General features: G+C 38.3%; 1 protein-coding gene and 1 non-coding gene across 4 annotated transcripts in view; both read left to right on the plus strand.

The window, feature by feature from the left end:
* Window positions 1–24,999, plus strand: part of POLA1 (DNA polymerase alpha 1, catalytic subunit) — a 200,738-nt gene that overhangs the window by 7,856 nt on the left and 167,883 nt on the right. For all 3 annotated transcript variants that reach the window (XM_027449032.3, XM_072027409.1, XM_038168922.2), the window contains exons 10-25: window positions 553–731; window positions 4,097–4,209; window positions 4,674–4,790; window positions 10,667–10,741; window positions 12,013–12,151; window positions 13,668–13,825; window positions 15,083–15,167; window positions 16,353–16,414; window positions 17,142–17,231; window positions 18,866–18,982; window positions 19,881–20,056; window positions 20,507–20,636; window positions 20,968–21,087; window positions 22,202–22,298; window positions 22,804–22,928; window positions 24,706–24,855. In XM_027449032.3, coding sequence (XP_027304833.3) covers window positions 553–731; window positions 4,097–4,209; window positions 4,674–4,790; window positions 10,667–10,741; window positions 12,013–12,151; window positions 13,668–13,825; window positions 15,083–15,167; window positions 16,353–16,414; window positions 17,142–17,231; window positions 18,866–18,982; window positions 19,881–20,056; window positions 20,507–20,636; window positions 20,968–21,087; window positions 22,202–22,298; window positions 22,804–22,928; window positions 24,706–24,855 — 1,933 coding nt within the window. The remainder of the gene's footprint in view (window positions 1–552; window positions 732–4,096; window positions 4,210–4,673; window positions 4,791–10,666; window positions 10,742–12,012; window positions 12,152–13,667; window positions 13,826–15,082; window positions 15,168–16,352; window positions 16,415–17,141; window positions 17,232–18,865; window positions 18,983–19,880; window positions 20,057–20,506; window positions 20,637–20,967; window positions 21,088–22,201; window positions 22,299–22,803; window positions 22,929–24,705; window positions 24,856–24,999) is intronic.
* On the plus strand, window positions 22,537–22,667 carry LOC113842483 (small Cajal body-specific RNA 24). Its single transcript, XR_003495017.1, has one exon. It is a non-coding gene; the product is annotated as a small Cajal body-specific RNA 24 (non-coding RNA).

Raw genomic sequence — 24,999 nt, forward strand, 5'->3', positions numbered from 1 at the left:
TCTAAGCAACCCAGAAGGAATTTCATAGCATTAGTTGTAGTTAAAAGTATCGTAGGTAGAAGTAGTTTAACCTTTTGATCAGCTGTTTTTGGAAATAAAATATTTTTTCTTCCTTTTTTTTTTGTTTGAAAAAAATAATCTTGAATGTTTTCATAATTTGAAAATATAAAATAGTCCAAGGCCTAAACATCTAATGACTCCCAAAAGGTAGTTTTGTTGAAATAATCTGCTGTTCCCACTGAGCAGCTTTTACAGATCGTTGGATTTATTTGTTATATAAAGGCTTGAATGGCTGAGGCTGAAATTGAAGCTAAATGACTTCTAAACCCTGTGTGTTGTGTAATGAGAACCATAGTTGCTATGTGGATTTCTCTCTTTGTTGCTCCATCCTCCTTTTCAGAAGAAATCTGAGGAAACACAACTGCTTGGAGTATTTCTTGGTAGTGGAATGAGTGACCAAAGGTGTGAGAACTCTGGACTGAAAAAAAGTAGAAACAATGATGGTTATAGCAAAGACATAGTTTTACTTCTTGTTTGTTTCTTCCTCTGCAGAAGTTGTTCTCTCCCAGATGTCTCATGCTGGGACAAGGTTGAAGAGGATGAAGCTGATTCGGTAGTGACAGACGTTCAGCTGGACCCCAGTATCCTTCCACTTGTGAATGGGGAAAATGATGATCAAGTCTTGAGATTTTATTGGCTGGATGCTTATGAAGATCAGTACAGTCAGCCAGGTCAGTTCAGTTAAAGGCATTCTGATTCTTTTTGTGCAACGGGGTTTTTTACACTGGCCTAAGTTATGTCTGGATTATTTCTGTCTAGGTCCTGTAACTTGTGTAATGATCTCTTCTGTTTCTCTGCCACCTTGTCTTCAGTGCAGGGCACTCTGAGTGGGCAAAGAAAGAATGTTGTCTCTTGGTCTAGCATAACGCTGGGGTGGTACAAAGGCAGCTACTAGCACTTCTTGATGTTGGTGACCCACTGGCAATCTTAAAATCTTTGTGCTCTAGGAATAAGCTGATATTGCTAATTTCTTGTGTAGTGGCGCAACAGTTGAGCATGCTTGCTTCTTTTTTCTGGAAACCTACCTTAAAATTCCGGTGGATAAGAAGAAAACCTGTACAATAGCAGTTGCATGATTTTGTATAAAGGGGAAGGACCTTTTATAGAGGGAAGAAGATGGCCTGAAGGATGTAAACTCTATCTAGATGTTTTTATTCAAACCAAGTAATTCTTGAATATTGTTTCTGTATTAGCATCTCTAAGCTACTTCGTGCAGCTGAAGTGTGAATTCTGGCTCTCATACCTTCCAAACTGCACCTCTTTGTCTTCCAGCCTTCATGTGAGAAGTTGTATTCACATCTGTTCTCAGCACTTCCCATCTGTCCTTTTCTTTAAAATCCAAGATTTCTCATTTGTGCTTCATGCAGGCTTACCAGAAGGTTCTGTCGTACCTTGTTGAAGGCATTTTGCCATGATGCTGTAAGCATTGAGTCAGATATGTTTCTCTGTTACACCTTTCTTTGTAAGTTGGGATGCTGAACTTAAATATGTGACTGTGCTGGGTTGAACAGCTTAGTGATTTAGTGATAGGAGTGGTAATAATCATAGATATCTTGATGAAATCAATGGCTCTAATATAAAATTGCTCCTTTTAAAGACCCCACTATTGTTCTTTTCCTTTTTTTTTGTCTTCTAAGTCAGTGGTTGCTGAATGGAACATAATTATGAAAGGATTTCTGTTCCGCGCATGCAAGGAGTGTTCTTTTCTCATTATGACTTTTTCAGGATTGAATAATAAAGACTGCACCTGTTTTCAATTAGTAGTGTAGAAGGGAAAATTTTGGTACAGCTTTTTGTTTAACATGTTCATGATCTTTGTTTATGCCTCATTTGCTGGGATCTCAAATGCATCGCCTGAAGAGTAAATACCATGGCGTAATCATAAGACTCTTTCAAACTTAATGATTTGTCGGAGGCTTACTTTTCATAACTCCCCTTGCTGTCTCAGGGAGAGAACTTGAGAATTGTAATCCTATTAATATTTTAAAGAAATAATAATTAAAAAAAGCCCTTTCTTTCCCTGGAGCAAGATGGTTTCCCTGTATCTTGACTTTGCTTGCCTTTTGATTTATTGGTAACTTGGTCTTCTCACAGACTTTGTTTTATAAGCTTTTCTTTCTTTTTTTTTTTTTTCCCTTTTCTTCCTTCTTTCTACAAACAAGTTTACAGGGGATGGAGTCCAGTATCTCTTCTCTAATTTCTTGGTTTTACATGTGAAATGTCTCTGAAAGCTCTATGAAGTTGGTCCTGCTTCCAGTGTGCATGTGTGTTGGGGTGGGAGGTGTGTGTTTGGGGACCAGCTGTGACCTCCAAAGGTTCCTTCCATTCTAAATTAAATTGATTCTGTGGAACCTGGCAATTAAGACCACTTACTTGACTGTGCTAGAGTTGATTGAAGTTCGTCTCTGCAATACAGGTGTCTTTTTATCCTGTATTTGGGCTTCTGTATCCTTCTTTCTACCTCACCTGCTTACATGTACACCTGGCAGGTTAACTTCTTAGTGCTCTTAATACTGCCAGCTCTTCAAACAACCAGCTCCTGGTCTGCGGCCTCTGCCATAGTTTCGTCTTTTTGTATGATTCACACCCACCTGAGCCCCTCTCCTCTCTTGCAGTGATTGCTGGGGAAAAGGACTCCATCTTCCCTGTCACTTAGATCTGTAATTTCAGCTCTTTCTAGATCCTTTTATTCAAACTGTCTAAATCTTGAAGATTGTCTCTGTATTAAAATCTCTAAAATACTTTGTGCAGCTGAAGCATGTATCCTCGCTCTCATCTTCAAAACTGCAACACTCTCTTCTCTATCCTCGACAAAAGTAGTCTTGTTCACATCTATTCCAAGCACTCAAGAAATGATTTTTTCTTAGCCTGTCACTCTAACTCTGTCATCCATCTTAGTGCATCTGCACTGATTTATCTGCTGTCTAATGGAGTAAGAAAGGTACCTTTACATCTGAGAGATTGCATGGCAAAGATAATTTACAACTCTTAACAAAGGACTTGTTTCATGGATTGTCAGACCAAGGAGAAATGTAGGTTCCAAAATCTGCCTTACGTGAAACATTGTTTCTGAGACAGTCTCAGCTCTGATATTTCTGATTTCATGAATAGCAGTGTACTGTAGGGAGCCTGTCTCTCGTGTAATCTAATTCCAAATTATTTATGGAGTTCGAAGGGGAGTCAAGGTTTCAAATTGTACGTGGAAGTTCATTTTACTTGAAAGTCAGCTACACTGCTGCTGTGTTGTGCCACAGTTTACCATCGCTTGATAAGCAGCTTGCAGCATTTTGTGCTAATGCCAGATTCTCAGTGGCTCAGAGATGTGCGTGTACAATAATGACATGGTCCACAGCAAACAGTCAGTTGCATCAGTCCTGCTGTATACGGTCTTTTTGACATGTCTATTGGCATTACAACTACATGCAGGATTTCTTGCAACGTAATAAATCTTGCAGTGTTCTTATCTGCTAAAAATAGCCAGTTGAAATGTTTTTAAAACCAATCAACTTCTAGTTGTTGTCTTCTGTATGTGTTTCTGTAGATTTTATAAGTAATAGAGTCTTAATCTCACAGTACTAACGTGTAAGAAAAGAGGATTAATTGTTCTGGTCTAGCCGAAGAATGAGAAATTGCAGATGACAGAAATGTTTCAGGAGTGATTGACAGCGCAAGCATTCTGATTATCTTCAGCTTTCAGTGACTTCTTCCCTCTCTCTCTTCATGAATTATCAAACTAATGTAGATAGAAATGGAATATCAGATCAGAATTCGGAGACTGGTCGTGTGATGCCATTTTGAATTTCATATATCAGGGTGTTGTTACTATAGTGATGGAGGTAGGGGCATGAAGAACTATGCATATAACCATTTACAAAGCTGATGTTTAAAACGATTCAGAATGTGCTGATGCACTGGAAAGATTTGTTGTTCAGGGACCTAAATGAGGAAATGGTTGTGTTTCTGTGCAAGAATGTGTGATAGCTGCTTTAAGCAGCACTAAGAATATTGAATTCTTTGCTCTGCTGTTATTCCCTAGGCGTGGTATTTTTGTTTGGCAAAGTTTGGATTGAATCGGCAAACACCTACGTCAGCTGTTGTGTGACGGTGAAAAATATTGAGAGAACTGTTTATCTACTGCCACGTGAAACAGTAAGTATATCTTTTAAGCATGTCAAACATAAGTACCTTTCATTCTGATTATGGCAGGTTATGAGTTCTAGTAGTGTGTTTACGGGAACCGTCGTCTGTTGTCTGATGCCAGAGGTAAAGCTGTGTGCAATGTATACATGGTATGTCACGTGAGATGCAGAGTAGAGTGTTGCTGCTTTCCCTCAGCCCTAACTATCAAGTGCAGACAAATTGTTATGTTTTGGATTTGCTGCTCACGGAGTAAAAATGTCTTGGAGTATGATTAGAAAACTTCAGAGTTTTCTCAACACTCTGTTTTCAATTAATATTTTTAAATGAAGGTTTTCCTGGCTGATTGCATTGTAGTATTCCCTTAGAGAGGAAATAAATGGTTCATAATACCAGAGCAAAATTCAACTTATTGGTTCTGTCAGCTGGCTTTTTTTTTTTTAAATTTGTGAAATGTGACTTTTTCTTCTTTATAGGAAATCGATCTATCTACTGGGAAAGAGACAGAGACTCCGGTAACAATAATGAGTGTCTTCAAGGAATTCAATGACAATATTTCACCAAAATATAAGATTATGAAGTTCAAATCCAAGGTTTGTATATAAGCACGCTATTTGATCACTTTCTGTTATGGTTTGAAAGGTGGGAAGTCTGTTGATAAACTATCCAGTGGGAGAGGTTATGCTGAAATTCAAATATCAGATCTTAGTGTCAGAGTTTAAAGTGACAGTGTGTTGTTCAGCAGATAGATCAGTACACTGGGATTAGATCATCTTTATATTTGACAACTGTTATGTTGAGGCTTATATGTTTGCATGTTTTATCTTCTCACATTGGCAGATTTATCTTTATAATGTGTGCTCTTCGGGGCAGAGATCGTTGTAGTGAGCTTATCCAAGAGTTAACATGTTGTGAGGACTGTCGTCTGGTCTTGAACCTTAAGCTGGTCTGGCCTTACAGTTGTGTGCAACAGTTCTGCAGTCTCTTCCAACCTAGAAATTCTGTGATTATTGCTGTGCTCCTTTTGCTCAGCACATCCTCAAAAGAACATTGAAATACAGAATGTTGCTGTAATGGAAAATTTGCACTGACAGTAATATATTTGTCATAACTGCAGGAAAAGAGCTGCTACTGCTGTTAGTGTTGCAGATTTGGACCAAATTAGATTGTTAGTATGAGAAGGATATTACACATAGACAAACAAGCAAGCTGTCTTGACAGTGCAGGGGGAGCGGGCAGAGGTGGAGAGTTTGTGTGTGCGGAAAGGTAGCTAATTGGAAGAAAAGATCTCTTCAAAATGAAGTGCTCAGAAGCTTCTCTGTTTCTTGAAGTAACATCATTAGCCTGGTAAAGCTGGCTTTCACTGTAATTACTGGTGTTGTGGAATTCAGTGTAACTTGTCCCAGGCTAGTGAACTTGTGACTTGATAAGATTCATTCCGGGATAGTTGATCAGCAGTTGGGATGGCAGGTAAAAATATAGCAAGAAGGAATTTAACAATTTATACGTGAGGGAAAATAAAACCAAGTAATTCAGGTTGGAAGGAATCTCGGGATGTCATCTAATGCAAAGCTGGAGTACTTTGGGCAGTTTAGGCTGATGAAGTGAAAACATCAGTAGTGCTTCTCAAGTGGCAAATCTGTGTAAGAAATGACATCTCAGCAATATGTGGCTTAGTGTGCTGCTTACATCATTTAGGGAAAATGAGGGCTTCATTAGAACTTTGTAAAACATTTATTTTTTTTTCTAGCTTTTTTCCTGAATTTCTGATCCAAATTTAGCTCTTCCAGTTCTTTCACTGTTACTTTTCAAATATATTTGATCATAACTTATTTGTTTTGTGTGAAAATTGGAAAGGGGCGGGGGGAATTTAACAATGGGTAAGAAGTGTGTAATAGCTCATTATTCAAAGACCCTTTCAGGAATGAGAATCAATTCCTTGTTAAAACATGTTGCAAACACTTGTGTTCCAGAAAAGAAAAGAGGGGAAAAGGCCTTTGAAAAGATGCAGATCTACTTTAAAAAAAAAAAAATAATAATAATTTAGGAAGCTTCTATCTGTTCCATTGTACTCAGGAAAAAAGTATGGACGAGGTAACAGAATAATACTGTTTAATTATCAATGATGGCTTTTAGAAATTGAGGTAAGCCACATACTGAAAGTATTCTAACTGTTATTTCCGAAATTAGTTCAAAGCTTGTCAAATGTTTACTGATTTTTTTATGTAGAGCTTGGGATGAAAGACCTGACTTGTCTGGGGCTGGCTGCAGTGCATCTGGGATTCTTGGGTGTTGTACAGGAGTGATCCCTAGCAGGGAGAGGCAATTAGCAGCATGAAGGCACTGTTAAGGTCTTACCTAGAATATTATAACACTTGATCGTGCTGATGAGGAAGAACAAACTCAAGTGACATCAGATAAGGAAGATAGCAGTAGGGAGGATGAGACAAAAGAAAAACCAGTTGTAGCAGAGATCGAAAAAGATTTACTATTAGATAGAAAAAGCTTTATTTTTTTTTTTCCGGCCTAGTAAAGTGGAGAGTAATGGGAGGAGCTTTTGGCTCTCTAAAAATATGAAATGGGGATGAGCAGCAAGAGATCTATTTAAAGGACAGTTTTAGCACAAGAACATATTTATGAAATTTAATTTGTGAATAAATTAGGCAAGATAATTGAGGGTGCAGAGAAGCTCTGGAATAACCCACCGGAAGTGTTTCTAAATAAATAGAATTCAAATACTGTTTGTCAGATGCTTCAGCTTACTGAATTTTTACACACTTAACATCGTAGAAGACTCTCTCTAGCTTTATTTCACTGGCTTTTTTTTTTTTATTCTGATCTTGATGGTTACTGCCTCTTGGAAGGGTTTAATGAGCTAGCAGGGGTACAGCAAGTCGTGTGGGGGATGAGAGGAAAGGTAAGGGAGAGTGGGGCTGCCCGTGGGCCTTTGGAGGACTATTCAAGGAAAGTATTGTAGACTCAGCTATTCCAGCTGAACACAATGTTCACTGTGAGCAAGTGGCAGGGTCCTGCAAAGCAAACCGGGCCAGGCTTGCATCGCTGCAGCAGGGGGTGCTGTTGCTGCCTGCAAGGTAACTGTGGAATTACTGGGGTTGTTGTCCCATTACTTCATCCTCTTTTGCTTTTGTTCCACTCGGAGAGCCCTCAGTTTGCCTGGTTATATACCTTATTAATCCCTTTTTATTAAGGAGTCACCGTGTTTCTTTTCCTTGCAGTCATGCCACCAGAGCTGTCATGTTATACATCCTTTCCATCTCTGTTTCCACGTAGCTGTGCTGGGCTCCCAGATGGAAACGCTGGTTGCATTCAGCTGGGTAAATGCTCCAAAAAAGGGAACTCCACACAGTTGTGACTGTATGGGGTTAAGAGTTCATGTTTAGAAGAGCCCCCTTGTTCTGTGATGTGCAGTCACTGTTCCTGTTAACTACTGTATTGAAAGGGTTGGTGTTTTTGAAAGATTTTTGGAAAGGCTGATGGCAATATTTGTCAGGTGAGTGGGACACTCGTGACTGATGTGCTCAGGGTAATACACAGCAGTTGTGTCTCAGTTCTGGCATAGTACTGTGACACATGGAGAAACTCGTATTCTTCCACCATTAGCTGGGAATTAGAAAGGTTACTCGTGTACCTACAATGTGCCCAAAGTTCTTTTTGTTGAGAATATCTGGTTTTGTGATGATGTGGAGAGAGCCCCTATTAATACCCCGAGACAAGTTGTTCTCGGGCTGTGCGCGTGCGCCAGTGGCGGCCCTGCCGGCACCAAACTTTGTCACTGCGAACAGATACACTTAAGCCATATCACTTCCTCCTGCACCTGCTGCTAATTGCAGCTTCAGTGGGTTGCACTGCTGCCAAGTTAGCAAGTCTTCACAAATCAATTTGAAAGCAGCCTTATACTCCACTTAGAAACTTCGCAGCTAATCACTGCTGCTCATTTCTGCTCTCTGAAGGGCCACTTGAAGGGCAGATTACTCTGCAGCAAAGCATTCATTCACTGCAGTTATGACCAGAGGCTTGTGTAATTGAGCTGAGCTCTGTGGAATAACGCAGATGAATCACTGCAGCATGCTATTTTTACACTGCGTTCAGCTTGCGTTTGCAACAAGAACTTGTTTGAAGCCTGAGAGGTTAAAAAAAAAAAAAAAGTAGTATGTGCTAAAAGCAATGTACGGCCATCTGTGACATTATGGCTGGGATTCGCTGCTCACGTGAGGTGCTGCTTTGGCTCTACTGTTCAGACCTGCATTTGGAGGCTACTTTCTTACACTGTTCTGACCTCAGAGTGATGCTGTTGGGCCAAGTTACTTTACTGCTTTCTGCTTCTGTGTCAATGTTGTAGCATAGTCATGGTGTAACACAATCAAGTAGCATGGATGTGTAGCGGTAGTGCAGATGGTCTGTGAAGTGTTGCAGAGCATTTCAGCAAGTACCATAGCATCACTGAACAGGATACTGTAATTGCTTTGAAAATGGAGGTAATTATTCTTAGAAACTGACAAACTGAGCATATTGTGAAATTGTTATTGTTCTCAGAGAAAGCAGAAGTGATACTTGACTTTCAGTGAAGTTGCACAGGGCTTGATACTGCTTTAACTATCTCTGCATTACATATAAACAAACTGACTACTTTCTACCAAAACCCAAGTCAATCATAAAATATTGTCAGAGAAAGCATGTAATAAAGTAAACAGCTCTTGGGTCCCTCTCTGAAGTGCCTGCATGCTAAAGCACAGAGCATGGAAAGAAGAACTGTGCAGCTACAGGTTTACTCATTGGGATTATGGATATGTGGTGGGACAGGGTGTGGTAAAAACCATGGGCTGGGATGGTGAGGGGGCAGTTCCTGCTCGAGTTTCTGGGCCCGGATTAGAGGGCAGGCCAGGGGGGTGAAATCATGGTGGGTATCTGCTACAGGCTGCTTGATGGAGGAAACAGAAGATGAGGCCTTTGGATGAGTGGAAGAAACCTCACTTTTGCCAGCCCTGTTCCTTATGGAGGGTTTTAACAACCACAATGTCTGCTCTAGGGGTGGTGCAGCAGGGCACAAGCAATGCAGGAGGTTTCTGGAATGCAATAATGACACCTGAACACAGCTGACTGGGGACCTCATGCGGGGAGACACTGGACTGGGCCTTGTTCCTACAAGCAAGGAAGAACGGGATGGGGATGTGAAGTTCAGGGGCAGCTTTGGCTGCAGTGTACAAGAGTTGTTGAAGTTCAGGATCATGAGAGGGGGAGAAAAAATCAAAAATCAGGATTATAATCCTGGTGTTCTGGAGAGCAGACTCTGGCCTGCTTGGGTACCTGTTGGGACAAATCCTATAGAAAATGTCCTTGGAGAGAATAGGGGTTCAGAAGAGCTCATTTACTTTTCAAGGTCCACCTTCTCTGTGCTCAAGAATGATCCATCCTCACAAGGAGGAAGTCAAGCAAAGGTGGTAGGTGTCCTGCATGGATGAACCAGGAACTTCTGAATAGATTCAAAGGAGAAAAGGAAGCATGCAAGAGGTGGAAGCAGGGTCAGGTGACCCAGGAGGAATGTGCAGGCACCATCCAAGTGTGCATTAGGAAGGTTAAAGCCCATCTGGAGATGAATCTGGTAAGGAAAGCAAAGGGCAACAAGAAAGGCTTGGAACACTTGGACTGGACAGATAGATACAGGTCCCTGGGATGGGATGGGATGCACCTGTGAATGAGGGAGCTGGCCAATTCCACTGTGAGGCCATTCTTGGTTACCTTTGAGGGGTCACGATGATCAGGGGAGGCTCCTGAGGACTGAAGAAAGGAAGTGTCACTGCTAGCCTCAAGGTGCACAAGATGATGACCTCCAGAGGTCCCCTCCAACCTCAGCCATGCAGTGAAGGATTATCCAGGGAATTACCCTGCTGATCCAGCCTCAGTGCAGTTCCTGGGAGAAGGCAGTAGAACATCTAGTTGTGACAGGTGTTTACACATGCACAAGGAAAAAAAGCAAGAAACAAAGTGCTTGGGAGTGCTCCGTGTGGATTTACAAAGGGGAAATGGGACTTAACCAAGCTGGCAGCCTTCTGCAAAGAGATGACTGGCTTGGTGGACAAGGGAAGAGCAGCGGCGGCTGTTTGCCTTGAGTTAGTAAGGTCCTCAGCCTGTCTCCTATCCTGGCCTCCAAGACAATCTGATGAAGCAGGGGCTTACTGTATGCTTTTTGATTTGTGATGGTTAGTATGCATGTAAATCAATTCTGTAGAAACTGTTCATGCTAAGAAGACCAACAGAACTGAAACAGTCTTACTATCTTTACATGGTTGTAATGCAAAGAAGTTGCAAAAGTGGTAATATATGATCCAAACCTGTGATATTTGAAGTGTTGTGTTTTGGTTGGCCTTTATTTCACAACCTTTCTTATTGGACAGAATTAATTTTCTATTGGGAGTTATTGGAAAAGTAATTATATCTTTCTTTTATATAGAAAGTGGAAAAATATTATGCTTTTGAGATACCGGATGTTCCAGCAAAGTCAGAATACTTAGAAGTTAAGTATTCGGTAAGTATAATTTGTCTGATGAAAGAACATAACCTGCTTTCCTACCCACTTAATATTTTTTTTATTTAAAGAAAAAATCGTAGGACTTGACCCTTAGTAGCTAGTGGCTGTACCTGTGTTGAGGTGTGTAGGTAGTTGATCATTGTTTTTTTTCTTTAAAAAAAAAAGGGGGGGGGGGAGGTTATTGATGAAGGGAGGGGATGTTTCCTGTTCCCCAAGTTCAGAGATTAATGCCTAAGCTTGTAGCTTTTTTTTGTTACCATTTGGCTACTCGCTAGTCCTTAACAAAAAAAAAAAGTTGTTTATCAGGAAGACTAATATTTGTCAGTGTTAGCTGTATCTGTGCAAATAAGTCCTGAGAGGGGGAGAAATGCATATAAAAACTGCTACATTCCTCCTGTCTTCTCCCCCAGTTATCATTTGCTTATTGTGTATGTATATTCCAAGTATTTCTTATATTGTCTTGTCTTGCTACCAAATCACGTAACCAGCCAAACAGCCCTTTAGCTGTGCTGGGTCAGGGCCTGAAGTGCTGTCAGATGTTTCAAATTGCTTGCTACCTTTGAATGCGTTGTTGAATCCACGTGTATAGCTGGTATCTCTGCGTACATGGCTTTTGCAAATAGCAGCTGGATGAGCAAATCTTCAGTTGAAGAGCTGTAAAATTGAGCAGCAAAGATGGGAAAAAGATCCCATGAGAACATCAGTAGCTACTCTTAATTAGCAGAAATACTTGACTTGCTTTCAAATGTAGGACTCGGCAGTTGTGAACCATTTTGGCCAGTTGCTGAGGTAATGTCTTTTTAACTCATTTTTTATGCTAGTTTGAGGTGCTAAAGCAGCATCCCATAGAGATATGCTATCTGTCCTAAATCTTTCTTCAGCTATGCAGAAACACTTTATCCAGCTTTAATCATCGGTCATACAAATACTGTAACTATCTAATTAAGTTTCTCTATTAAAATGGTCATTGAGCACTGTTGTAGTCTTGCCTGATGATAATACTTCTCTTGCATCCAGTATGGATGAAGAAGGTTTGCTTCGGTGCATTTTTATATTAGTGTCCTGATTTTAGGTACTTATGCACCTATTTAAGTAGGGTCAATAGTGTAATGTTGTGAATTACCGTAAGATATTACAGATTAAGGCTTTGCCTGTGGGAAATTACTGTGATTTCAGATCTTCCCTGGTTTTGTTAAGGTGGCGTCTGAACGTAGTGTGTCAACATGACTGTGGTGGGAAAGGACTGACTGTTTTTTATTACTTGTTAGGCTGAATACCCTCGGCTGCCCCAAGATCTGAAAGGAGAAACATTCTCACATGTATTTGGAACTAACACTTCTAGCCTGGAACTCCTCTTGATGAGTAGGAAGATCAAAGGACCGTGCTGGCTGGAAATAAAAAATCCACGTATGGTGCTTTGCTTGTGAAATTCTTGCTTGTTGAAAAACACACATAACTATAGATTGTGAGGAAAAATGTAAATTCCACTGATAAATTCCCATCTTGCAAATTAATTTTGTAATTTAACTGTGCAGTTTTCATTACCTAGTACAAACTGTAACTTTTTCTTCGTATTTTAGAACTCCGTCTGTATGAAGTTGCACACTGTGCAGATCAGATTATAGCTTTGAATGGCATTATGAGGGAACTGCAGTCCATAGAAGCTGCTCTTTGGTGCATACCCTAAAGCAATTTATATAATGTATAAAGCAATATAGTGAGATAGCTAAAAGTTACTTTCCTAGAAATGTACTCCTTTTTCTTCTCTTAGTAATTTAGATTTTCAGGAAAAAACAAACAAACATCTTTTTAAGCGCAAGCCACTGATAGATGGCTTTTTTTCTTGCACTAGAGAAAGTTTGTGGTGTGGAACCTTTGTATTTGAAATCCTTTTTGCCTCTTGATTGTGGCATGCACTACTTACAGGAGGTTATGCTGCCTTACTTTGGTTTGGTTGGAGATAATCGTTGGGCATGTGCTGTGTATTCCCAGGAACATGGGGATGTGTTAATTATACTGGGCAAAATCTTTGAGGCACTTCAAATATAGTATTGACAGTATTGAATACCGATAGGATAATTTTCCTTTTCAACACCTAGCTCATACAAAGCTGGCACCAGTAAGAATTTTGGGCTGCAACAGGCAAATTGTACCTCTTCATACCTTAGAGATTTAGAATAAGCATGTCTCCAACCATTCGATGAGTCTCCTATGGCTTCTCCAAAGAGTGTCATCAGTAATCATGATGAAGCTGCCTGTGCAGTTTGAGTGTCAGTGTTGGGTTTCCAGAAAGGTGTCAAATAGTTTTGCAGGGAGTAAGATAACCATGTCTACCGACAGCTGTCTTCAAAAGGTTAATCCCTCAGAAATGTAGCCTCTGCTTCCTTGTAACAGCCTATACAGAGTTACCTCATCAGCATCTTTTGTGAATGAGCACTTGTTTATTTCTTAAAGCAAGTAAGGAATGACAGGCCAAAATAATCAAATGATAATGGGTGGTTAACATGTCTTTTTTTCATCTACCCATTTATGTTTTCTTTTTTTTTTTGGTTGCCTGCTCCATAGGGAAATTAATCCACATCTAAACGTGTCTGCCTAAACTTCAGATATGTAACTGATGTGTGAATTGAGAATTTAGTAGACTTGGGGCATCTCGGCTGTTAAAAGGAGACAGAAAATCTTGGCCTAGATACAAATATTCCCTTGCGCTTTTTTGGTGTTAAAGAGCCCCTGATGTGACTAGGCTTCTGACTGGTGAGTGAGGGCCTTGGGAGTCCCCAAAATTTTGGCAGGATTAATCTGGATCTTGGACTATTCCACAAAAGCAAAACATAGAAGGAACACGCTCTTTATGATGGTACTGCTAGAGAAGTCTTACCTGGGATTCCCAGAAGAATGAAGGTGGTTCGTGTTTTTTCCTTAGAGCCCTCCAATCAGTCAGTCAGCTGGTGTAAGATAGAGGCAGTGGCCTTGAAGCCTGGTTTGGTGAATGTGGTTAAAGATACTCTTCCTCCTCCTCCGCTTGTGGTCATGTCTCTCAGCATAAAGACCACCCAGAACCCTCAATCTCACCAGAACGTGGTAAGTAATTGCTCTTGATTTTGGTTTGGTGTTGTTTTGTTCTTTGTACTGCACTAATTTTTTTTCAAAAGGCTTGAAAGAACTTCATCTTATAAACCATGTCTGAATATGTATGCTACTGAATAACCTTCCTGTGCTGCGAGCACTTCAAAGAAACATTTACTAGAGGTTGCTGATATAGATCAAACTCTGTGGGTTCAGTGGAGCAGTTTGGTCATCATTTATTGAGACAGTAGATCCTATGTATTTTTAAAGCCTTCTATTTTGTCTGTTATGCATAATAATTATTAGTAAGACCGTCCCAGAACAGCTGTTAATGGATTTTTTTTATTATTATTATTTTGTAGACTTGAGTGTTACATGTTCTAGGTAAAACTACTTTTTTCAAAGTAGAATGAGAACCTGCTAGTACCTATTACTCTGCTGTGAGGCTCTTTCCTTTTCTCGGGAAGTAGGAAAGATAACGGTGGCCATCCTCAATTGCAGACTGCAGACCACAAAGCATTTATCTGTTTTGTAATATAGGTCTCTCTAACTTAGGAAGAGCTTTTATAGGATAGTTGTCTCTGAGTTATTGAGTGGGAAAAAAAAAAAAAGCTCACAACTTTTTTCAATCAGAATTAGCCTTCTTGGTCGAATTAAAGCCAACCTAATGGGACGTGAACCAGGTACCAGTAGAACTCTGCTTACCAAGATTTTCTAAAGCCTGTTTAATTTGTTTTCTCTTGCGTTTTTTTAATCAGTGTATGGGCAGTCAGGACTTCTGCCAGCAAAACAAGCAGAAGGATCAGTAGAGTAATAGCTTCTGAACACTAAAACTTCTTGGCTACTTCTTGGGTTTTTGGAAGTCTTCACTGCTTGCTCAGGGGCAGCCCTTCCTAGGGGAAGGCTTCTGCATGTCTTACCCTACCCACATCTCCCCTGTACTTTGTAGGTGATCCTTTAAATTATGGGGTTTGTTCAGACTCAAGAAAATTTTATAAAAGCAAAGTTTTCCAGAATGAATGATTTCTCATGTCAAAGTTCTGAGATAATCTTTAGGAATAAGTTATGTGAGATCAGTTGATAACTTTCTGTTTAACTTCTTATATTTGGAGTTTGCGTTATAAAGGATTTTTTTTTTTTTGTGGAAGTAAGAGAAAATAGGCAAGGAAACTTTTTTTTTTTTTTTTTTAAAAGTGTCAGGGTGGAGAAGAAATGTATGTTGATAACAGATCATGTGTATTTTGACATGTATTTTGTACTTCCTTGGTCTAGATTGTGGCCATTGCAGCTCTGATCCATCAGAAATTTCCTTTGGATAAAGCCCCACCTCAGCCTCCTTTTCAGACACATTTCTGTGGTATGTACTCGGAACAGGTTATGTGTAGAAGACATCTTTCAGAGTGGGGTGGGATTTTTCTTTTTATTTTTTTAGACTTCACTTGGTCACTCCAGCAATAGTGGATTAAAGTAACTTGTTATTTTTGTTATTAAAAGTGACTAACTGTTGACTCTTTTCTCCTTATTTACTGGATACTGACTTTTTATTGAAAACTTGGTTGCACATCTTAGTTTGAGGTGATGTGAAGTAATCTTGCTCTGTATGGTTCCTAGTTTTCATTAGTTTTACTTCATCATGTGTTTTCTTGGGTGATGTTTTTCACCCATGAGTTCAGACCACTTACTTATTTCACTTAGTTATTTTTCAGATTAGTTCTTCTCAATAGAACTTTATTAAAACTTGACATATTTATTTTCCTAAACAAGCTTTTTTTTTTTTTTTTTTAAAAAAAAAGAAAAGTAAATAAAATCTCTTGCAGTATGATAGCTAAATTTTGAGATTTGGACTTTAGCAGGAGGATAATAAAGAATTTTGAATGCTTGTGAGAGGAAATACTTAAACTGTGAACAACAGTTTAATCTCCATTGATAATTCTACTCAGAATATTAGATTATTTTAATACTTTTTTTTGATTACTCTTATCTTAAAGGGTCTACCCAGAATTCAGAAGTGATTTAATAGTCTTCAGACAAAACTGGCGTGTTAGGTTAGTAGTTCTTGCAAAGAGACAATCTAGGTGAGATGTTTCTGGGTTTGCATCTCATCAGTTACTGTCTCAGAGCAGTTTTTTAAAAGAAGCTGTAAACTTCTGACCTCTAGATTTGTAGTAGGCACCTTGCAGTACCTCACAGTTGGTTCTTTTTGTGGCTTTTCTTTGCTGATCTTTTAATTAATCATTTAATTTATATAATTTAAATAATTTAATTAATCATACTAGCCAGATCAGTGACAGGTGAGGAGATGCATAAGGCTTTTTACATATGATCTTCATTAAAAGACTAATTGTCATCTGGTAGGCATGACTTTTTTAATAAAAAGATCTTGTGCTTTAAACAACATAAACATTAAAGGCAAGTATTCACATAAGGCTAGCTTTTTAGGGTTAGAGGTCAGTTTCCCTTAGCTCCCTTCGTTGTGGATGGATTCTTACAGAGAATACAATTAAGAACATGTATGTAAAAACAAATATGATTTCTCTTGCAGTTGTGTCCAAACCAAATGATTGCATTTTTCCTTATGACTTCAAGGAAGCTATTAAAAAGAAGGTAATTTCATTTTGTTAGCCCTCTGACTGTAGTACTTCAAAATATGAACATCATGTTGCATTGGGTGAGTCATGTAAGAGAAATATGCAAAGGAATGGCATGGTTATTTCATTAGTTTTCACTCTGCAAACCTAAATCCAGGTATTTGTTGTATTGCTTCTATAAACAGAGGTGTATGCTTTATGCAATTCAGCACTGCTGCTAGTAGTGCTCATAAGATAGATGGGGTGTTAGACAAAAGAGTATGAAACGTTTTGCAAAGAGGATAAAATTAATTTTCATTATACATCAGTATGTACTTGTAATAAGCCAGGAAAATTTTTCTTCTTCCCTTGGATAGTGAAGTCTGTCAAAACTTACCCTTTCTAAAGGGCAATGGGAGGGTTGACAGAATAATAGAATAACCTATTTTTGTTTTTCCTCTGTTTCTGTATGATCTTAAGCCCACAAGTGAAGGATGTACATGGAGCATTTTCCTGGCGTGCTTGATTCTTAGGAGGCTCTTAAAATATCACTAGACACCTGCATACAAAAGCAAAATGGAAAAAAGCCTCTGAGAAAAGCTTTCTATGTCTACGTGAATGAGAACAAAAAGCCTTGAATTACAGAAGGAAAGGGAGAACTCTGTGGTGCTTTATTATTGTCTCGTAACTAGTAGGGGAGAGGAGATGTTTCCATTTTAAACTTATTGGGTCATTGAAATCAGGTGCTCTCTTGCTCCTTTTAGAATGCTAAAATAGAAATAGCTGCAACAGAGAGAACACTGCTGGGATTTTTCCTTGCGAAGATTCACAAAATTGACCCAGATGTTGTTGTGGTGAGTAGTCCTGAGACTTTGAGAGTTAAATTAAAGCATATTGTCAGTTGGTCAGCTTTGTTCTTTTTCCTTTGTCCCCTTTTAGTTTTTTTTGTCCTTTCTCTAATGTTTATCTCAGACTGCCTCATGAATTGAATTTGCTTATAAGACAGCAGGTATACTTTGGTACAAAGGTGATGCAGAATTTTCCCTGCCAGCATTTTATACATCCTTTTATTTCCCATAATATCTGAAATAGGCAGTTTTTCCATGGTATTTGAAATAAGTATTTTTTTTCTTAACTCAGAAAGACACAAACAACAAAAACCCTTGTGATGTCCCAGAAGAATGGGAGCTCTTTGTATACGGAGTCTTTTTCAGTTTAGATGCTCATATAATTTTGTATCACCATTTAGATTGTGTTTATACTATAAATCAAAATGATGACCTTTACAAATCCATGGGATCTAAGCAAAGCTTTGTGATGAGCATTCTTTTGTTTTCTACTGTATTGGCAGCTGAGAATTTATTATAATTACTCATTTTCTTTTTTTGTTAAGTTTAATTAGCATACAATCCTGAATTTAATGAAGTTTTGAAGACAAATTGAAGTAATCTGAGGCTGTTTATATACAACTTCGTATTCTTAAGGAGGTGTATACAAATAATTGGAACAGGTGTTGAGAATAGGATGAAATAAGCAGTCAGATTCCTGATGTGATCCCATCTCACTGTGCCTGGTATCCAGTATTGACCCTACAAGCCTAGCTTCTTGGTGGCTGTACTAGGCATCAGTGCACTGCAGCCAGTTTTTAAATTTGGGATGCCAGTAGTGGGGATGTGAGAGCTCTGATCCTAGGAACAGCAGAGCTGTGTTGGTGTGATTTAATTTGCACCTGGAGTAATTAGTGCCATTGAAGTAAATGATAGTACAGGTAGAGGACCACTCTATTACAGCTGTAGAGCTTGTGATGATTTTAAGCAGCTTCTTCTGTAGAAACGTATTGTACCACACAGATGGATCTGAAATGGTGAACCGGCAGTTCCTGGTGCCTGACTGGTTGGTCCGTGTAGGTTCTTGTTCATCAGAGTAGCATTTGGCTTGCAGCTGTGGTCACGAGCCAGTGTCATCGATGTCCTTAGCACTGTTTAAACTTGAAAAATATTGCTGGAGTACTCTATGTAAACATTGAGCGACATGTCTGACATGTCTGCCTGTCTGGATTTAACAGCAGTGCCTAACCGCAGTGTTAAAGGAAATAAAGTTCCATCATTTTGATGTCAATACGGAGACGTTCATGGATGGAGAGGAAGGCAGTTGCTCATAGCTAACCTTACATGCTGTATAAAGAATGTAGTCTTTTTCTAGAAGGCTTTTAAATCTTAACCTCTGTTATGGAAGCATAAAGCTGAATTGTGTGTGTTATGAGCCAGTTACAGAGCTGTTTTTGCTCTTCTGCTGAACAGCATTGTTAGTGTTGAAACTAATGAGTACTGTTGATGAACATTCTCTTAGAAAGTGCTTTCCATGAGGGAGATAATGCCATCAATTAGATGAAAAAATCACAAAGGGCAAAGGAATACCGACTGTGTGAAAGTAAGTCTTTCAATTTGCATTTGTCGTAACCTTTTTTTGTTATTTTTTCTGCTGCAAGGGTCATAATATTTATGGATTTGATCTGGAAGTGCTGCTTCAAAGAATTAATGTGTGCAAAGTCCCTCACTGGTCCAAGATAGGTCGACTGAGGAGGTCCAATATGCCAAAGCTTGGGGTAATAAGATTGCTCAAGTCTTTTAAGACCCTTTATGTTGCATATGATTAAAATTGAATTAATTTTGTTGAGGAATTGTAAATGTGACACTGATGTATTTTGACTGTTGGTCATGCTAGATTTCATGTGTCCCGGATCAGAAATGATGAGTGTTTATATGACTTTTATTACAGTAATAAGCTAAACTGATTTTCAAGTTAGGCTAATTTAGTTTACAGATTTCAAGTAGATGATGGTAATGACAGATTAATTGCAATAGTCTTTACTGTAACTGTCTTTGTCTGCTATAACTGTAAAATGAGAAAATGTAATTTGGATTGATTGGTGAATCATCCCATGGAGAATGGCTAGGTTAATAATTCTGTAGTTCTTAGCATGTATTTGTTCAGAGGACAATGTGTGAGGCTCCGCACGTTGAAGTGCAAAGCCTGATTGTGCTCGTCTATCCCTGTCTTTCATAGAGGCTGAGCTGAGTAATTTATTTATTTTTTTAACTTTTGGTTCTGCTGTTACTATTAAAAAACAAACAAACAAAAAAACCCGAACCATCCTTGGACCAAAAATAAACAACAAAAAAAATCTATTCCCACATTCTTATTGGGACTGTTCTAATTATTAAAAGGATTAAAAAAATAAATAATACAACGTTCACAACAGTTTAAGAATTAAGGATCTAACTAGTAATGAGAGTGAAGTATCTACTTCTTAACTTCTACATGCACTGAAGTACACCATGAATTCATTTAGGGTGTGATTATAAAGGCTGAATGTTTCAGTGGTAGATGGCTTGACCAAGTCCTGTACGCATGTATTTTGGGTATGTGTTCTCAGTTAAAAATTTGTACCTATGTTGTTGTTTTTTGTTTTTTGTTTCCTCTACTTGTCTGATGTGGCAAAGGGTCGAGGAGGGTTTGGTGAAAGGAATGCTGCCTGTGGCCGGATGATCTGTGATGTAGAAATTTCAGCTAAAGAATTAATTCGTTGCAAGAGTTACCATTTGTCTGAACTGGTCCATCAGATTCTGAAAATGGAGAAGGTAACAATCCTACCAGAGGAAATCCTAAACATGTACAGGTATGTTGTTGACCTGTGTTTTTAATGCTTTGCTGGAAAGTCTAGGTGCCATTTTGTTTCCTGTTAAGTGACTTTGTGCTTGCTTATTTCATTGGTCATGGGAACACTCGCTTAACATACTGGTGTTGGAAAAATAAAATATTATCTTAACAGTATTTGATAATGTTAATTATTCATAATGGCAAGCTGCTGGCGTGTGATGGCTTATTATGTGTGATGCAAATTGAGTTGTGAAAGCATTGGTTTAGATACACTAATAGGATGTGTAAACTTGATTTTTTTTTTATTTTTAATTTTTAATTAAAACCTAATAAATAAAATTGCTGCTGAATTGAACACTAATGTCCTAAAAGTACTACATGAGTTGTGTACTATTTACAGGCCCTATCTACTGCAGATTATGAAGGAGCCTGAATTTACTTTAACAAACGATTCCACTTCTTTTTCCAGTGATTCTCCTCACTTAATATTCATGCTGGAAAACACCTGGACAGACGCCAAGTTCATTCTCCAGATTATGTGTGAGCTGAATGTTCTGCCACTGGCCCTGCAGATCACAAACATCTCTGGGAATGTTATGGTACATTTTTGTAACTTTCTTCCCACCTCTGTTCTCCCACAAATATGGTTCTGTTTTCTTTCTTTGACCGCTAGTTTACATTTATCAGCCCTAACTCAGAATATATGATTCTGTACATTTTTTTGCTGTGTGAGAGTTTGATCTAGTTAAATAATAATGTAAAATTTCCACAAGGATGTCACATTTGAGTTTTGTCTGCTACCGATACAACATAATAGCAATGCTAGGTGAATTTACAGTAGATGAAAGACATTTTTAAAATATTTTTGCATGTCAACGTGTGTTTTCAGTGCTTTGCTATAAAATTATTTTTTTCTTCCCCACTCTATAGTCAAGGACAATGATGGGAGGACGATCTGAGCGTAACGAGTTCTTGTTGCTTCATGCGTTTTATGAAAAAGACTACATAGTGCCAGACAAACAAGTTTTCAAAAAGCCTATACCTAAGTTGGTAAGTCTAGTTTTTTCTCTTTTGGATAATTTTTATTAAAAAAAATAAGAATCTGTTGCATATTACTTTTCTGTGAGAACACATAAAACACACAGCCTGTTTTAGATATAACTTAACTTTACAGCTTATGGTTAATGCAAAAAAAAATGCTTTTGCTGAGTTGACAATGGATAAATGTTTGTTTTAAAAGGATGTTGTATCACCTTTCTCGCATTGTATATCTGTGGAAACTGAGTTACTCTTTTAGTTTTAAACAGAAATAAGCCAAGCACTTGGCTTTGTAAGGAAATATTACAGAAGATAGGCTATGTTGCTTAATAGACATACGCTTGTTCTACAATTAAGAAAATCCATTTTATTGATGAGCCATATTTCAAGTATGATCTGTAAGGTAAATAAATGACTTGAGAATATGGGTAAAAGATCCAAGGATGTTTAAGAAAAATCCTCTGGATAATGCCATAGTAAATATGTTTACAGAAATATCTGTGATTGCTAGTAAACAAATTCAAATTTCAGAATGCATTTCTGTCACTATTTTTTGCTTTTTAGTTTTACTTTTAAATAAGTTCAGCAGCAAGTTCCAAAGCAATAAATTTTGCTGATTGTATTACTAAATTTTAAATGATTTGGAATAGCATTGAGCACCTGGAACCAAAATTCTTACTGTAATTAAATAGCAAAATCCTTTTTAGGTCAATAATAATGTTTGTTTAATTGATGCCTACCTATTGTACTTCCAAAAACTAAACTTTGATTTTAAGTGTACAACAATACCTCTGTGTGGGTCGTAAGTTGATTATTTTTTTTCTTGGTGTTGACTCTTACAGTCATCCAGAAAATACATAGCAGGTGCTATGTTGAACGATGGCAATTCCTTAAGTCTTTGTCATCTCTCATGGTCAGTTTGTTCCCATAGGAGTTGGCTTGAATGCGTGTTTTAGATGTAGAGAGCTTTAGTAAGGATCATGATGAAAATGCCATGTTTTGCATGTATTTAAGTGGAGCTGTTTGCAGTGGCTCCCAATTTCATATTTGATTTGCCAAAATTAACTCCTCCAAAAGAATGGAAATGTTGGAGACTAGGTATTAATTTTTTAAATGCCAAATGTAGGTGGATGAAGACGAAGATTTTGAAGATCAGAATAAATCAAAGATAGGGAAAAAGAAAGCAGCATATGCTGGGGGCTTAGTCTTGGATCCCAAAGTCGGTAAGATGTGGCAATTTCCTTTCTTCTGTGAAGTTAGATACAGGTAGGTTATGTCAATGCAATGGGCAATCTGTGTATTTTGGGGGAGTTTGGTGTGGGTTTGTTTCATTTTGGATACAATAAAATTCCCAACATGTAATTACTAACCCTGGGGAAGCTTTTTTCTTATTTTTTTTTTTTTGTAAGGAAATTAAGCTTTTGAGAGGGATTAGGACAGTGTATCTATATAATCTTCTAATGGACACGTAAGTTTTCTTTCAGTTTCTCCTCTATGTGGGGAAAACTGTACAAGTGTCCTATAGTAACACAGAAGCTATCTGTTCAACTCTGATGAGTTAATAGGGTTGGATCGTTCCACTTCTGACAGTTGTATGCAATGGATAGTGGTACATCTCAACAGCTATTCTAAGGGACTTAATGTATTATGTCTCTTAAATGTTAACTGTGGAGCTCAAGTCCTTAGTGAGACTTAGTAATGGTGCGTTTTGTTTAAACTCTGTTTTAGGTTTTTATGACAAGTTTATTTTGCTTCTCGACTTCAACAGTTTGTACCCATCAATTATTCAGGAGTTTAACATCTGCTTTACAACAGTGCAGCGAGTGTCATCAGAAGCACAAAAAAGGGCAGAGGTTTGTGCTGTAACTTGTGACTGTCTTAAGCTTAGTGTGTTTTCTGTGAATTAGCTTTTTAAGAAATTGTTGTCTTTCACTCTGGCTTTTTTTTTTTTGTTTGTTTGTTTTTACTTTTTTTCCTCACACTTAGAAAAAGTGATTCTTATTTAAAGGTGCATCATTGGTAAGTTCTGGTTTGGGGTTTTGTGAGTAGTATATCTGTCATCTTCCTTTCAGTAATACCTTCTTAGAATCTTTCTAAATCTATCTTTTCTAGTTTGGTACCTCATGAAACAAGATTTTTAGTCAGGTTCCATTTGTCCTTTTCAGTCCCACGTCCTCCTAGCAATTTCTGAGACCTTTGGCCAATTTTTTAAAGTAGAGTTGCCATAGAATTCATGCAAACATACCTGAATGGAGGAGACAAGCCTCATGCTTGGGGAAGGAGTGCAGTAAAACTCAGCCTTTGTTAGATAGCAGGGGAACTGTGTGTGTGTCTGTCAAGGAGCGCTCCTGAGACTGTCAGCAGCAGGTGAGACTGTCAGCTTTGCTGCAATCACACTGTTTAACAAAGCACTAAAGTGTATTAAAAGCAACTGAAAAACCACCTGAAGGTGTTGTTCCATGTCCTGTTTCTTTAGCAGCTGTGTTGGCCATGGCCTAGCCATGACGCTTTGTTCTCCTTCCCTCAGCTGTGCTGGCACAGTTGGTGGTGGAGCTGTGCTGTAAACTGAAGCAGTGAGCTGGGCAGGGCTAAAGGTTAAACTTGAGGCTTTTATTTTTAACTGGGATCAGCTCACTAGTTGGAATTAGTGCGTTGTCCATAAGTAGTTGTGAGACATAGTTAGTCTTATAACAACTGAAATGTCAGTACCACAGCAGAAACGAGGAGAAAAGTATGTGGAGTTCTTTCATTAAGTTTCACCAAACGTCCTGTGGATTTATCCTTCTTTCTTAAGTGTGCTTCAAAACAGCTCTTTTTGATTTGTCTTTTTGATTTCTGTCATGGCATGATATTTAGTCAAATTTTAGTGTCGTTTCTTGTTACCTTTCTTTCTAGGCTGCTATACTAGACTACCAACCTCGTAGTCTCTCTATTACTTTTTGTGTATTTCTCTCTCTTCCATTATACTTGAAATATATTTTCATTTTTTATGACCAATTGCTTCTTCAGTTACATTAAGAGGAAGAATGTGTACTTTCTGTCAGGTTGTTGTTTTGCTGTACTGGAGTTGGTTGTGGTAGGGTTTTCAGTCTGTTATTGTCAATTTCTCTTTTGTCAATTACCTTGTTCAAAGGATCAGTTCCACAGATCCTGTGCTGCATTTTACAGTTCAGAATACCAAAAATATTTATAAGAGAATTAAAAAAAAAAAAAAGTTGTATTATTTCAGCAGGGAAAAGATTGCTTGTGTGTGCTTTTATTTATGTTTTTGTACGTATCTCTTTCACACACTTATGTGTATATTTTTATATTTACATGTATGTGTTTATACACATACTAAAATAAGTAAATAAAAATCTCCCTGCTACTGGTCTATGTCTCTGGGTTTCTTCCAGACAGAACAGCTTCGTTCCTGTCCCCCAGCAGGGACCAAGTGAAATACCACACAAAAAAACCCCTCTCATACTTGTTGTCCTAAGCTGCACTTTGAGTGCTCTTGCAGGAGTAGATACAAGCTGTTTTGTGTGTCTGTGTGTGTGTCCATGCCTCCTCCCCAAGCTTTTCACTTTACACATGAAAACCGAACTCTCAAGAAAAAAAATATGATAAGCAGCAGTGATCATTTGACAGGCTGAAGAAGATGAAGAGATTCCAGAGCTTCCAGACCCATCTCTGGAAATGGGAATTCTGCCGAAGGAAATCAGGAAACTGGTGGAGAGAAGGCGCCAAGTTAAGCAGTTAATGAAGCAGCCAGACTTAAATCCTGACCTTTATTTACAGGTGTGTTTTATGGAACTCCTTTGATTTTTTTTCTCCCACTCCCCTTAAGTGCACTGATCAGCCTTGCAGAATAGGGATGATTAGTAGTGAGCAGTGATTGTAATGTGCTTTACTTGGAGCCCATCATTGCTGCAGACTATATAA

Source organism: Anas platyrhynchos, chromosome 1, assembly GCF_047663525.1.
Source record: "Anas platyrhynchos isolate ZD024472 breed Pekin duck chromosome 1, IASCAAS_PekinDuck_T2T, whole genome shotgun sequence".
Taxonomy (NCBI): domain Eukaryota; kingdom Metazoa; phylum Chordata; class Aves; order Anseriformes; family Anatidae; genus Anas; species Anas platyrhynchos.